This window comes from Rhincodon typus, chromosome 3, assembly GCF_021869965.1.
Source record: "Rhincodon typus isolate 14 chromosome 3, sRhiTyp1.1, whole genome shotgun sequence".
NCBI lineage: Eukaryota > Metazoa > Chordata > Chondrichthyes > Orectolobiformes > Rhincodontidae > Rhincodon > Rhincodon typus.
In genome coordinates this window covers 26,660,732-26,673,690 of record NC_063334.1, presented here as the reverse complement: position 1 = coordinate 26,673,690, position 12,959 = coordinate 26,660,732, and the positions used below count along the sequence as shown (strand labels likewise).

General features: G+C 42.5%; 1 protein-coding gene across 5 annotated transcripts in view; it reads right to left on the bottom strand.

Moving 5' to 3' along the window:
• fam189a2 (family with sequence similarity 189 member A2) overlaps positions 1 to 12,959 on the bottom strand; it is a 114,506-nt gene that overhangs the window by 14,692 nt on the left and 86,855 nt on the right. For all 5 annotated transcript variants that reach the window (XM_048595277.1, XM_048595279.1, XM_048595278.1 and 2 more), the window contains 2 exons: positions 10,574 to 10,707; positions 9,022 to 9,151 (listed from right to left, as the gene is read on the bottom strand). In XM_048595277.1, coding sequence (XP_048451234.1) covers positions 9,022 to 9,151; positions 10,574 to 10,707 — 264 coding nt within the window. The remainder of the gene's footprint in view (positions 1 to 9,021; positions 9,152 to 10,573; positions 10,708 to 12,959) is intronic.

Below are 12,959 nucleotides of genomic sequence, written 5' to 3'. Positions count from 1 at the left end.
AGAGTTAAAGATAGATAATAAAGAAATGGATACAACAAATAAACATTTTGCTTCTTCACTATAGAAGATACAAAAACATGCTTGTAATATCGTAAGTCAGGAGGTTGAAGAAAAAAAGAGATCTTTGGTGAATTAGTAGTCCCTACGGAAGAGATACCAAGCAAATTGATAGAGCCTCGAGATAACAGATCTCTAGGCCCTAATTGACTTAATCTTAGGGTCTTAGGAGCTGGAGCTAATCAGTTAGGCGCACTGGTGTTAACTTTCCAAAATTTGTTAGATTCTGAAAGGTTTCCAGTATCATGGAAGTAGCAAATATGGCGTGGCAGAAAACAGTGTATGTATAAATTGGTATTTTTCAAATTGACAGGATGCAATGTGTGGACTCCTATAGGAGACTGTACTGGGTCCTCATCTCTTTTCAATCCATATCAATAACTTAGATGAGGGTATTGAAGGTTTGGTGGCTAAATTTGTACATAATACAAATGTGGGTAGGAGTGCATGTTGTGAGGATGACCTAACAACAATACAGACCAACATATGAGTGAGTAGGCAAATAGCTCACAAATGGAATATAATGTGGATAAATGTGAAGTCATTCACTTTGGGAGGAAGAATAAAAACAAACTGAGTATTACTTAAATGGAAAACTACTGCAGAATTTTGAATTGCAGAGGGATCTAGGTATTTTAGTGCATGAATTGCAACAAGTTAGTGTGCAGGTACAGCAAATGACTCAGAAGGACATTGGAGTAATAATCCTTTATTACAACAGGAATTGAACATAAAACATTAGGCTGTTATGCTTCACAGCAGTGGTGAGGCCACATCTTAAATCCTGTGTCCTTATTTTAGGAAGAATGTAAATTATTTTGAACAATACAAAGGAGCTTTATTGGACTAATAGCTGCAATAAATGGGTTGTCTTATGAGGAAAGGTGGAATAGTCTGTGCTTTTCGCTGGACTTAAAAGAGTGAGAGGTGATTTCACTGAAGTTTGTAAGATCCTGAAGTCTTGACAAGATGAACACGGAAAGGATGTTTTCTCTTGTGGGTCAGTCCAGAACTGAAGAAGTGGGGAGGGGGTGGGCACTGGTTTAAAATTAGGGGTCACCCTTTTAGGACAGAAATCAGAAAATTTTCTTTCTCTGTCCAAAGGATGTGCATCTTTGAAAACACTGCCTCAGAAGACAGTGAATGTGATGGTATTGAATGTTTTTAAGACAAAGGTAGATAGTGGATTGACTGTGATTTAATGTGGATCAGGATTAGTACAAATTATTTTTGTTCATACAGAACAATTTCCAGGGCTATTGTGGAAAGAGCAGGGAGGAATAATTGTACAGGTTTTTCAAAGTGTCCAGCACAGGCAATGATGGACTGAGTGGCATATGTGTGCACTGTAAGATATTTGAATCTTACAGCATTGTAAACAATAGAATAAATCTAATTAGTTTCAAGATTACTACTGTTTTTAATGCTGTTGGCTCTAGTGGAAACAACTTGCATTTAGATGGCACCTTTCATACAGGAATGTTATCAAGCAAGACTCTTAGAATGAGCCACATAAGGAGATATCACGGACAGTTGACCAAATGCTTGGTCAAACAGGTAGGTTTAAAGGAGTGTCATTGAGGATGAAACAGTGGAGGAGAGGGTTAAGGGTGAAATTTAGGGCTCAGTAGTTGAAGACATGGCAAGTGATGGGAATGGGAAATACTAAACAATGATAGAATGACCCTCATTATTGCAAAAAGGTGCTTTAAGTGAGGAAAGGAAATCAGGAAAATATAAATCCCTGAGCAGAAGGAGGTGGCAGTGTGCCTACCTCTGGTGCAGAAGGCCTGGGTTCAAGTGCGACCCACCACAGAGCTTTTGTGTGATATTTGAACAGGCTGGTTTTAAAATGATATATCCCTGTGGATTAAACTGGCTGTCTTTGGTCTTAGCCTCATAATGGAAGAAATAGAACACTGATGTGCCTCACGTTTTGAACAGTGTAGTTTTGACTCTTTTGCTGTTGACAAGGTTTTTTTTAAAAAATTCTCTGACTAAAGGACTGTCAGTCACATTCATGTAATTGTTTTAACTGCTCCAGGTTATTACTTATAAAGAATGCTCAGAGTTTTCTGCTGTTCACATCTAATTGCTCTTAATTTCTTAGAAACTGTGGCGTGGAAGGAGCGATCACCATGCCCCATTCAGCAGGTGTGATATGGCCACTGAAACATCCAACACAGCTGGATAGCAACACATGATATATTGCTTTTAGCATTGGAAAAGCCTTCCTGGTAGGATTAGCAACACTAGCTGTATGTGATCCTGGAGGTTTCCTCACTAGTCCCCCCACCTCAATTTGCTGCCAGTGGCTAGCAGATACATCGCAGCGCTGTTTCCCCGTGGCCAAACAGGGAACAAATAGGGACTTCTGCATCCAACTGGATGATTCCTGTTCCTCAATCCTTCTCTTTTCAACCGTAACATTTTCACAGCAAAGGAGGTGAAAGATTTTTTTCTCCCAGCGGCGTCCTGAAGATTGCTCTTCAATTCCAGGGAAAGCTTGGAACACTGGCAATTCCACGTCCAACAGCCACAGTCCCCACCTGAAGCTTTTCCTCCACCACTGCCCTAAGCCTGTCTACACACACACACACTAAATTCCCAACCCCATTTCTCATTGCCCCCCTCTATCTCCATTTTCTCCCCAACCAGCCACCCGACCTTCGCCAATTTCCTGCCTTCCACTTCAGCCTCCCCAGCTCCATAGTTTCCTTATCCCACTTTTCCCTCCTCCACTTTTTGTTCTCCATTTCCCAATCCTTCACTTCTCCCTCTTTCCACTGCCCCATTTATTCCTCCTCATGTCACTAAGCATTACAGGCTACGCATGCAATGCCATGAGAAACTGACCAGTAAAGTGAGTAAAGGATTAAAAGCAATATAGAATCATATAGTTGTACAACATGGAAACAGACCCTTCGGTCCAACACGTCCATGCCGAGTAGATATCCTAAATTAAGCTAGTCCCATTTGCCAACAATCCCTCTAACCACTTCCTATTCATATATCCATCCAGATACCTTTTTAAATGATGTAATTGTACCAGCTTTCAACACCTTCTCTGGCAGCTCATTCCATACACACACCACCCTCTGCGTGAAAAAGTTGCCCCTTAGGTCCTTTTAAATCTTTCCCCTCTCACCTTAAACCTATGCCCTCTAGTTTTGGACTCCCCCACCCTATTCACCCTATCCATGTCCCTCATGATTTGATTAACTTCTGCAAGGTCAGCCTCCAACATATCTGCTATCACTGTCAGCATCAGTGAAGACAGAGGGAGGATGGATTGCTTCTCCATGTGGATCAGTGAGTCGTAATTTCCAACTACGTGTGTGGCCTTGATTGATTCTGCAGCCAAAAGCACGCATTTCCTTCTGAGGGACTTTACCCAAGTAACAAAGAAAACCCTGGCTCAGCGGAAAATAACAGTGCAAAGGAAGAAAGAACGTCACAGAGAGCTTCGCTACCAATGAAATATTTTCGAAGTGTAGTCACAGTTGTATTGTAAGAAACACAGCAGCCAACTTACACAGCAAACTCCCACAGAAGGCGATGTGACAATACCAGATTTTGTTTTCGTGAATATTGGTCGAGGGATGTATGTTGGGCAACACATCAAGGATAGCTCCCCTGCTCCTCATTGAAATAATGAGAGTGGGAATTCTGTTTTTACATACAGCCAGTGAAGTTCGTGTTTAACATGTCACCTGAAAGCATGCAGTCCCGAACAGTGCAGCACTCTCTCTGTACTGCAAAGGGATGCATCAGCCTAGATCATTGTCTTCACATCTCTGGAGACTTGACTGACTCAGAGGTGAGAGAGTGCAACCCGCTGAATGTGTTACCACTGACCCAAGTTTGACCTGTTTAATCAGATCGGTCTCAGTTTTGATTCTTGCTGCATTCTAAGCTTTGAGATTTCACAGTTATGTTGATAATGGCAATGGAACAGGTTGAAAGGCTAACACCAGAATGAGCACAATGGGCTGAACAGCCATAGATCTATAGCAGTCCAACCATAGGCCTCAGTATCTTCTTGCTCTGGAGAAACAGCAGGAAGAAATGGTGCAGGATTCCCATTGCTGACCGTTACCCTATGCAAGCTGTTGTCAATCACAGCTAAAGTGGAAGAGTAAATTGGAATGAACTTTGAGATGCTACCAAGAGATAAATTTTTCAAATCAGAAACAGCTGACATGGAGAGATGCAGTATCACAGAAGGCTAATGTCCTTTGAGGAGTTTAAAAAAAAAGCACATTACAGTGCACCCAAACAACAGCTTGCATTTATGTAGCACCTTTAACAGGGTTCCAAGGTGCTATGGAGGAGAAATAATCCAACAAAACATGTGACTGTGCCATGCAAATTGAGGTAAGGACAGGGGGAGATGGTGGTAATATTACTGGATTACTAATCCTGAGACTCAGACTAAATGCTCTGGGAGCCAATGCCCTTCAAGGGAAGGAAGTCTGCCCTTCTTCACTGGTCTGGTCTACATGTGACTCCACACCCACAGTAATGGCCTAGCAAACCTTTCCATTTACAGCAGTTAGGGAGGGGCAATGAGTATTTTAATGTTTCTGTACTGGAGGTTAATATAACATGCCCAGCACAGGCGAGAGCGAGCCCTCTTGGGGAAAAGCCAGCTTGGAGTGTCTGCAGACCCATAGCTAAAGAAAGGACTTTTTAACTTTACTTCTTTATTTTTATAATAATAAGACTGTAGAGCTGAACTTAACATATTTCTTTATTTTTCTACTTCTGTAAGTAAGATTTTGTACCTAAGATGGTGCTGTATGTGGCGACATTGTACACTTTTCATTCTACTCTTATACTGCATACTTGAGTACATGTGACAACAAAACCTAAATCTAAATTTATAAGACAGCAAAAAGGCAGCAACTTTAGACAAAAGAAGTATTTGATGGGGAGTAACTGGTTTGCTTCCTTTCAACTCCGCCTATGCTCATAAATCTTTCCCTTTGTTACCCTTGGTAACTATATATTCCACACAATAGCAAGGCTTTCAATTGTAGAAAGTGGAAAAGTAAAGCGGGTGACAAATAGCAGACAGGCCAAGCCCCTTCCTCATATCAAACTTCACCAGCAACCATTCAATGGAGAAATCTATAATCTTACAACAGACACACAGCACATCAGGATGGACAATGCCTGGCTGTTGAAGGAAGGAAGTGTTCAGGAATAAGTCAATCCTCCCCCGCTGTTGTACTGAAGAGATTACGATGTAGATGTTGCTTCCAAAGCAGGGGAAGAAGTTTAAAAACAAGCCTATTGCCCAGCTCATTGCCACGTAACAGCTAGAAATAGTAACCAGAAAGAGAAAAACAAAGCTAAGAAATGGGAGCTGCAAAGATATTCAAACCCAGCCTCATTGTCATAAAGAAGGTTCCAGTCTCCCTTAACGTCATCATTTTGAAACAGAGAACACAAAAGCACAGAACATTATTTAAATGGAGACAAATTGCAGAAAGGTGCACCACACTGAGGGACTTGGGGCTACTTGTGCATGAAACTCAAAGTTACCGCACAGTTGCAGCAGGTAATCAGGAAGGCTAATGGAATGTTGGCCCTTACTTCTAAGGGGTTGGAGTATAAGAGTAGGGAGGTCTTCCTGCAACTGTACGAGGTTCTGGTGAGACCACATCTGTATACTGTGAGCAGTTTTGGTCCCTTTATTTAAGAAAAGATCATTTTATTGCAGGCAGTTCAGTGAAGGTTCACTACGATGATCCCCATTATGGAGAGACTGTCTTATGAGCAAAGGCTACACAGGTTGGGACTCTACTCACTCATTGAAACATATAGGATTATTAAGACACAGTAAATGCAAATGCAATCTGTTGTTGAAAGATTGGGTGGTTAATGATGGGAGCGGGTTGAGTGGAAGATTTCTTTATTCCCTTCTTGCACTTTTTTAAAACCCTACAGCTGTTAAGTGGGTTTTGTTCTACACAACAAAATATATCAAAAGATGTGGCCCTATTCATTTGTGAGGAAGCGGGCCCTGGTAAGTGTTATCATTCCAATTAAAGTGCCTTCTTGTAACTACATAATCCATCTCTGTCTGTCTCCACTGCAAATTACATATTGTTCAGTTAGTTGGTGGAATTCAGCCAATGTAAATATTAAACTCTAAATACTTCCACCAATAGAAAACTATCCTAGTATCATCACAGTAAATCAGTATGTATTTCCTTTGAAATTTCTCTGAAATTATCCTGGAATAATCCTGTGTCCCCCTTTTGTTATCAAGTGCCCTAATAATAGCAAATGGAGAAAATCTTCAGTTTCCATCTAATCAGCAAGTTGAGGAAATCTTTTTGCTAGAGGTTCCTGCCTTAATTGGAGAGTACAATATTCTTAACAGACTATAGCACAGGGCCAAAATCAATTATTTAAAGCTGTGAAAAGAGAATATTTGGGGCTTTCTTCTTCATACATGGATTGAGAGTACATCACTGGCTAAGCTATTTATTGACCATCCCCAATTACCTTACGGAAGGTGGTAGTGAACTGCCTTTTCAAACCACTGCAATCCATCTATCATGGAGGTAATTCATGTTGGTAGAATTCTTAGTCTCTGACTGGCTTTTTGTTTTAGCCACTGTGTTTATCTGGCCGGTCCAGTTCTGTTTCTGGTCAATGGTAGCCCCCAGGTTTGATAGTGGGGGATTCAACAATGGTAACACCATTGGATATCAAAGGGTGATGATTTAATTCTCTAAATCTCCAGCTCTTGTTGCATTTGGACACGGACTGATTCAGTATCTGAGGAGTCACGCATGCAATCATCAGCAAATATCTCACGTCTGACCTTATGGTGGAAGGAACGTCATTGATGAAGCAATTGAAGATGTTTGGGCCTAAGACACCACCATACAGAACTCGTGCAGAGATGTCCTGGAGCTGAGACAACCGACCAAAAACAACCACAACTATCTCACTCTACACCCAGCTAAAAGCTGACATATATGACGAGAGAGCCTCAGGAGGAGGCCGAGATGGATCATCCACTTGGCACTGGACTGAAGATTGTTGCAAATACTTCATCCTTATCATGTGCTCTGCTGGGATCTCCCATCTTTGAGGATGGAAATATTTGTGGAACCTCCTCCTCTTCCAACGAGTTGTTTATTTAATTGCCACCACCATTCACAACAGAGTGTGACAGGATTGAAGAGCTTAGATCTGATCTGTTGGTTCTGGTAATGTTGGGCCAAGTCTATCGCTTGTTGCTTATGCTGTTTGTTGCACAAGTGGTCCTTTATAGTTTCACTAGGTATACCTGGTGCTGTTCCTGGCATGCCCTCTTGCAAAGCTCATTGAACCAGAGTTTGATGGTAGCGGTAGCATGCAAATTGTCCAGCCTTGAGGTCAGAGATTTTGATTGAGTATAAATGCTGCTGTTGGACCACAGAACCTCATGGATGTCCAGTTTTGAATGGCTAGATCTCTTTGAAATCCATCTCATTCAGCACAGCAATGCGACACAAAATACTGGAAGGTTGGAAGGTATCCACAATGTAAAAACAGAACTTTGTCTTCACAGACTGTGCCACTCCAACCAATACTGTCACGGACAGAGGCATCTGCGACAGGATGTGGTCAAGTATGTTCTCTCTCTTATTGATTCCATCACCACCTACTGCAGGCCCAGACTGTCCCTTGGGACCAGGTCCGCTCAGTCAGTCATGGTGCTATCAAGATGTTACTGCTGATGGACCATTGAAGAGCCTGCCCAGAGTACATATTGTGCTTTTTCCACCCTTATTGCATCCTCCAAGGGGCGTTTAACATGGAGGAGCACTGACTTATTCGTGGTAGGGTGCTGGGGTGTGAGGGAAATGTAGTAATCAGCTGGAGATTTCCTTGCCCATGTCTGACCTGATGCTACGAGAGTTCATGAGGTCCAGAGTCAATGTTCAGGTATGCCAGCGCAATACCCCCCTGACAGATGGTGATGGTGGTGTCGGGGACATTGTGTGGTATGAATCTGTGAAAATGACTACTGACTGTCCCACGAATAGTCTGAGAGACAGCTCAAACTCCGAAGGCACGAGGTCTCCGATGTTTTTAAGGAGGACTCTGCAGGATCATGAGGGCACTGTTGTGCCAATATTGTTTCTGGTGCCTTGGTTGATGCCAGGCACTTGGTTCAATTTCATTCCTTTAATCTGGCTCTGTAATGGCCTGAAACAATCGAGTTTGGGGGCTTTTTAAGAGCTAACCAAATTACTGTGAACCTGGAGTCATACGTAGGGCTGACCAGGTGAGGGCTGGAGGTTTCCCTCTCCGAAGGCTATTTGTGAAACTGATGGGTTATTATAACCATCGTTCCATGGTCAATATTAGACTAGCCGTAATTACATATTTGTTAATTGAATTCAAATTCCACCATCTGCCACCTTGAACACTTGGCTCCAGTGCATAAACCTGTGTCTCTGGATTACTTGCCCACTACTCCATCGCCTTCCCCTTTTTGGAACTGCAGCATGTGTAAATTCTGGTTAAGTTCCTGTCAGTCAGGGTCCGTGAACATTGAGGCTGGCTGGGCCTGACCTTGGCAATGCCGTTGGCTGTTAAGGGGAGGCAGCGGGTGAACTGGGAATTTCCTCTTCCTTGCTGCCCGAAATTGGGTCAGATCCTGGGGTAAGGTCTGAGGCCTAGCTTTGCTGGACTTCCTCCCTCATCCCTGCTGGGACCACCGCTGTAAACGGAGAGAGAGAAGGGTTGTGTAAGGAGCCAGGGCTCCACCACTCCCCAACAGGTTGAAGTCAATGGAACTGAATGTGAGGCATGGCATTTAATCATTGCAATGACCCCCGAACCGGCCTTTGTGAAACGAATCTCTGTCCCTTACTCTTTTTCCAAAGCACGCTCTTCATTCTCTTCGGTTGTGCTCATTAGATAAACAAAGAGGGCCTTTACACTACTCACCTGCTCATCGTTCGGATTGCTCATCACAGCCTCATATGGGGGAGGAGGTTCCACAGGACAAAACACTTCAATCCCTTTCATTCTGGTTGCATAGATATGTGTCAGGGGAATTACATCATTGCTAAGAACCCTGCAACAACGACAGCAATAACAGTTAGCCTTCAACTAAATCTCAACTAGTTACAAGCTAACCAACAAGAGAACTGATGGGAGCAGTACGTCTTAATATATATACGTACAGTAAAAAAAAACCCCATTTAAGTGAAGGTAATCTTAATGGTAACCTTACCATCATAGGAACTTCAATAAAATCACCCTTCAACCTTGTATATTTCAGCTAAAGGAAACCAAGTTCATGTACTTTAACTCTTGAAGCCTGGGTGACATTCTGGTGAATTTGCGTTGCATTTGTTCTAAGGCTAATGGATACTATCTAAGGTGCAGAAGCTAGAACTTTACACAGCCGTCCAGGTGTAATCTGACTAGAAATAAAACAAAAACTGTGGATGCTGGAGATCTGAAACAAAAACAGAAATTGCTGGCAAAAACACAGCAGGTCTGGCAGCGTCTGTGGGAAGAAAGCAGAGTTAATGTTTTCCAGTGACTCTTCATCAGAACTGTTAGCAGCTAGGAAACAGTGATATTTATGCTGAAGACAAGGATGTCGGAGGTGGGGGGGACTGGAGGTTGAAGGGGAGAGATGAGCAGATAGGTGGAGATGGAGCCCAGAGACAGAGTGATATGAAAGGGTTAGGCAAACAGGGATAGCAGGGCAGGACAGAAGAAACGCTGAATAAGTGATAATAAAAACCAAGCAGAGGACAGGATGAGCTGTACTGAAAGCAACCCATATATTGTGATAACGGGCCTGGGAGTACATGAGAATGGGTGACTGTGCTAAAAGCAACACGTCAGAACAAAACTGGGTGGGGATGGGTTAAATAACATGGAAGGATGGAATAGGGCTCTAAAGCTACTGAATGCTACGTTGAGTCCTACAGACTGCAGGATCCCCAAGAGGTAAATCAGATGCTGTTCTTTGAGCTTGTGCTGAGCTTTTCAGGAGCACTGCAGCAAACCCAGCACAGAGATGTCGGCAATGGGAATATGGTGGTGTGTTGAAGCGACAGACAATTAGGAGCTCAGAGTTATTTTAGCAGACAGAACGTAAAAGTTCTGCAAAGCAGTCGCTCAGTCTGCATTTCGTTTCCCACTGTTTCCTAGCTAACAGTTCTGAAGAAGGGTCACTGGGCTCAGAACATTAACTCTGCTTTCTTCCTACTGATGCTGCCAGACCTGCTGAGTTTCACCATCACTTTGTTTTTGTTGCAGTCTGACCAGAGATTTGTTTAGCTCTAAAAAACCTTCTTTCCTTTTATATTCTAACTGTATTAGACTTTTGATTTATACCTCACCTTGGTGATCCATATGCATAGATCTCTACTTCTCTTTGGACCCTCACCATTCAAAGCATATTACCATACAAGTTTGATTTAGCGTAGCAAGTGTCCATTCTGTCCTCTAATAAGGTTGAGATGGTTACTTTCCTTACCGTGGATTAATCCTGGGAGTATAGGAACAGAAAGTGGAGAAATATGGAGGAGGGGGAATGGGTGGAACAAATTCATCAGGGTCAGGTAACTGGCGAGTTCCTTCAGACTCTTCTTGGGGAATCTGGGCTTCGACCTGAAAGTATAAGAAGCAATGAAGAAACATGAGATATATGTCTTGCTATGGGACAAACCAGGAAACAACTCTGAAGAGATCTTCATTACTTAAATACCTGCAGTACAATGCCAGAAAAAGGCAAAAACACTATCTTATAGTGTTCCTGCTTAAAAAGCAGCAAATGCTAAAACTGAGTACTGCAAACTTTTACTAATCAATGGAAAAATACACACTTAGTAATAGAAATATAATGCAGTGGGTGTACACATTACTTACAGCTTAAATCACTTAAATAATAATGTAAATTTGCCTAAAATAAAGCTCATCAGGATAGAACATGTTCACTCACACTCTCAACTGACTTTGCGGAGATCATGATAATACAGTAAACTTTCAGTATTTGAGGTATATAATTTTTGCCGGTTAAAACAAAGTTTGCTATATTTTTCTCTGATTGTGGTTCACGAACAAACAGCACTAGAGTGTCGGAATACAACAATTCCACAAGGCCATAAGATATAGGAGCAGAATTAGTCCATTTGGTCCATCGAGTCTACTTCGCCATACAATTATGGTTTATGTGTTTCTTGACTCCATTTTCTTGCCTTTTCCCTGTAACCCTGATCTCCTTACTAATCAAGACCCTATCTATCTCTGCCCTAGATACACTCAATGACGTGGCTTCCACAGCCTCCTGAAGCCATGAGTTCCATAGAAGAACCAACCTCTGGCTAAAGAAATTCACCCTTGTCTCAGTTCTAAAGGGTCATTCCTTCACTCTGAGGCTCGGCCCTTGAATCCTAGACCAGTGGAAACATCTTCTCCATATCCACTCTATGCAGGCCTCTGAGTATTCTAAGTTTTAATTAGATCCTCCTCATCTTTTAAACTCCATTGAGTACAGGCTCGGAGTCCCCAACCACTCCTCATATGACAAGCCCTTCATCGCCAGGATCATTCTTGTAAACCTCCTCTGGACCCCTTCCAAAGCCAGCACATCCTTCCTTAGGTACAAGAACTGTTCACAATATTCCAAACGTAATATGACAGAGGTTAATACAGCCTTAGCAGTATATTTCTGCTCTTGTATTCTAGCCCTCTTAAAATGAAAGCTACCATTGCATTTGCCTTCCTAACTGCCAACTGAACCTGCATGTTAACGTTAAGGGAATCCTGAACTAGAATTGCCAAGCCCCTTCATGCTTCAGATTTCCAAAGCCTTTCCATATTTAGAAAATATTCTGTCATTATATTCTTCCTACTGAAGAGCATAACCTCTCAAGTTCCCACATTATATCCCATCTGCTACTTCTTTGCCCACTCTACTGGCCTAACCAAGTCTTTCTGCACCCTCCCCACTTCCTCAACACTACCTGTCCCTCCGCCTATTTTTGTGTCACCTGCAAACTTAGCAACAACGCCCTCAGTTCCTTCATCCAGGTTGTTAATGTATAACGTGAATAATTGTGGTCCCAACACTGACCTTTGCGGAACTCAATAGTCACTGGCTTCCATCCTGGAAAAGACCACTTTATCCCCACTCTATGCCAGGCAGCCAACCCTCTATCCATGTCAGTATTTTACCCCTAACATCATGGGCTTTTACCTTACTTAGCAACCACCTATTGGCACCTTGTCAAAGACCCTCTGGAAATCCATATAGATCACATCCACTGGCTGTCTTCTGCCTAACATGCTCATTAACTCCTCAAAGAATTCTAATCGATTTGTCAGGCATGACTTCCCATGATGAAGCCGCACTGACTCAGCCCTATCTTACCATGTGCTTCCCTGACTCCAGTGATTCCTGAAAGATCACCAATAATGCTTCCATAATCTCCTCAGCTATTTCCTTCAAAACTCTGGGATGTAGATTTATCCATTTTCAGATCTTTCGGCTTCCCTAGTCCCATCTCCTCAGACAGCCACTACACTCACCTCTTCCCATGACTCTCTTTAAGTTCTGTAATGCTACTGGTGTCTTTGACTGTGAAGATTGATGCAAAGTACCTATTCAGTTCCTCCATTATATCTTTGTTCCCCATTACTACTTTTTCAGTTTCATTGTTTAGCAGTCAAATGTCCACTCTTGCTTCTCTCTTACCTTAACTATATCGAAGAAACAGCTCTTGCAATCTTCAGAGATAGTAGGAACTGCAGATGCTGGAGAATCTGAGATAACAAGGTGTAGAGCTGGATGAACACAGCAGGCCAAGCAGCATCAGAGGAGCAGGAAGGCTGACATTTCGGGCCTAGACCCTTCTTCAGAA